Source organism: Cyprinodon variegatus, unplaced genomic scaffold (genome assembly GCF_000732505.1).
Source record: "Cyprinodon variegatus isolate N-32 unplaced genomic scaffold, C_variegatus-1.0 Scaffold2667, whole genome shotgun sequence".
Taxonomy (NCBI): domain Eukaryota; kingdom Metazoa; phylum Chordata; class Actinopteri; order Cyprinodontiformes; family Cyprinodontidae; genus Cyprinodon; species Cyprinodon variegatus.
Window position 1 is genome coordinate 367 of NW_015153120.1, and position 2996 is coordinate 3362.

Sequence of the window (2996 nt, forward strand, 5' to 3'; positions counted from 1 at the left end):
ATATATTAACTGTATATGCTTTGCTAAAAAAGACAACTTAATGTAAAACCATAGGAGGACAGGTTTGAGTCCACATTAGTTTTAAATCTCTGAGTGCAGTTGGGATATTTAAAAAAAAGCTTAAGGGTTTTATGTTTTTCTGTCATTCTATGTTGTAAAAAACAGCAGTAAGAATCCCACCTAACTAAGGGTGGGAATTGAGAAGAATTTGGCAATGGGATATATATCACGATACATTTGTTTGGATATGATCTATCTATCCCAACATATCTCCATACCTTAATGGAGACGATATATTGTGACTTTTATAATATTATAGCCGAGCGGCTGGTGCAGAACCGCTTAATAATAGGCTCATGGGCGTTGCGCTGCCACTCAGTGGTTGGGGGTTTAAAAGTTATAGAAAAGTAAGGCAATTAAATGGATTTATGACAATGAATATTTTTTACATTTAAGATCCATTCAGTCTATTTTTAATCGGTATCATAATGGTCTAATTAAATATTGTGATATTTGACAAAATAGATATTTTCTTACACCCCTACATCCAGCTATAGACAAAAAAAAAAACACATGTAGATGAAAGTATGTGAACTTCTGATTGTAGGGTGGCATACTGATTCATTATTAAAATAATCATAAATCAAAATCATCATTAGAAGAACATGGTAAACAGTATCGAATTCAGTTCGTCTTTCTTTTCTCTTTAAGGTGAAACATCTGTAAAGTGCAAAGATGGACACACCATTAAGGTACAGATGATAGTTTCAATAATCAAAAATTTCATTCTTCACATTATCCCAGTGTTTGAACCGAAGTGAAGTGTTTGAATTTCAAATTCTTTTTCTTTGTTTCAACAAGTTCGGCTGACCTCTCTGAGATGTTACTGGCGGGGACCAAGGAGTCCCACACCAAAACGGAGATCTCCCCGTTGGGCAGAGACTTCTACAGAGGCATAGTCAAAAAGGACGTCCTTAAGGTTAGTTTACAAAGTTTTAATTGTGGTATGAAAATCTGCTATGTGGGTTAAATATTTTATTTGAGTTTGAGGAAGAGACTTTCAATGATAGGGTCCAAACAGCTCTGCCTTTATTTTTCAGAGGGGAGGAAGTCTGGCAGAGTCCTCCAGGCATTAAATTGTTAGCTATAAACAGGTTGTCTGTGGAATGGCTTTGCTACTGCTGCCACCCTATTTTATATTTAGACATTTGTAATGCCAAAGGAACACATAGGATTATTATTTTACTTTTATAGAGTTTATATTTAGGTATAAATATGCAAAGGGATCAACTCTTTCATGCCCCACACAGGTTTGTTGTCTACTCTGTAAATGAAAATTTGAATTTACATTTTTTCACTGTATCCATGGCACACACCAGTATAATTGAGTGTATAACATAAAATTAGTAAAAATTATGAGATTTGAAGAATAAGAGATCCTTTTATATTAATTCCTTTTCAGTCAACAGTTTGCAGTCACCTTTTGCTGCAGGTACCGTTGCAGGTCTTCAAGTGGGATGTCCCACCCAGAGACTAGGCTATGTCAGACTGGATGAAAAGCATGATCTAAAGTAGTGATCTAAACCAATCTATTATACAGTGAGGAAAATAAGTATTTGAAAACCCTGCTATTTGGCAAGTTCTCCCACTTAGAAATCATGGAGGGGTCTGAAATTGTCATCGTAGGTGCATGTCCACTGTAAGAGACATAATCTAAAAAAAATCTAGAAGTCACAATGTATGATTTTTCAACTGTTTATTTTTATGATACAGCTGCAAATAAGTATTTAAACACCTCAGAAAATCTATGTTATCAAACATTTCCTGGAGTTTTTCACCAGGTTTGCACACACTTCAGTAGGGGTTTTGGCCCACTCCTCGACACAGATCTTCTCTAGATCAGCCAGGTTTCAGGGCTGTTGCTGAGAAACACGGAGGTTGAGCTCCCTGCAAAGCTTGTCTTTCGCTTCAAGTCATTGTCATGTTGGAAATTCCAGCCTCCACCCATCTTCAATGCTCTGACTGAGGGAAGGAGCTCGTTCCCCAAAATCTCACAATACATGGCTCCCGGTCATCCTCTCCATAATACAGTGCAGTTGCCCTGTCCACCCCCATGCTTCACAGTAGGGATGGTGTTCTTCCTCCAAACACGGTTAGTGGAAATATGACCAAAACGTTCTATTTTGGTCTCATCTGACCGCATGACTTCCTCCCATGATTCCTCTGGATCATCCAAATGGTCATTGGCAAACTTAAGATGGGCCTTGACATGTGCTGGTTTAAAGTCGTAGGGAAGTGGCTGTTCCAACCATTGCATTTCCGAATTCTCCCGAGCGGTGCCCATATTTACACAAGTAAATAAAGTGAATGTGATTGGTCGTTTATCAAAAGGGATTGTTGTGGCGGAAGGTTCGCAAGCAAGTTTGGTTGTGGCCGATTTGTCGGAAGCATCTTGCTAACTAGTTAGCAACTTAGTGCTACTAGGTTCCCAATGTGAAATTACATTGGGACCAAGTAGCACTTGGCAACGACACTGTCAAAGAACACTATGTACAGCGGAAACATTCAAGAGGAGGAAAGTTTTGTGTCTGAGGTTGTGGATGAGTCTCCTCCGTCATACATTTTTTTTTAGAAGAGGAAAGCGGGACGAAGTTGTTGTGGAAGAGGACGCCAGGGCGGCAGAAGCTTTGTTTGGTGTAGAAGGCTTACAGCTGTAAATGTTTGAGCCCTTGCCTCGCAACGCTGGCAGTTCTGTTAGCTCTATGCCTGCCGAAGGCACAGACGTCCATCCCCGTGAACAATGGGACGGAACTCTATGGTAAAGTAAATGATTCTTATTTCAACCATAGCATATATTAGCTGTGACAAATGAATCAAGATGCTATGACTGAAAAAAATTTGACTGACAGATGACCGTTGATATATGATTGGCCGAATTTAGATGTACAGGCTGACATATAACTAACTGGCCAGCATAAGATAACGGAAAAACCCAC

At 39.1% G+C, this 2996-nt stretch overlaps 1 protein-coding gene across 1 annotated transcript in view; it reads left to right on the top strand.

The window, feature by feature from the left end:
- Window positions 1–614: 614 nt before the first annotated feature.
- LOC107081012 (heme oxygenase 2-like) overlaps window positions 615–2996 on the top strand; it is a 5723-nt gene continuing 3341 nt past the window's right edge. The window contains exons 1-2 of the mRNA XM_015369226.1: window positions 615–752; window positions 862–979. Coding sequence (XP_015224712.1) covers window positions 736–752; window positions 862–979 — 135 coding nt within the window. The 5' untranslated portion in view covers window positions 615–735. The remainder of the gene's footprint in view (window positions 753–861; window positions 980–2996) is intronic.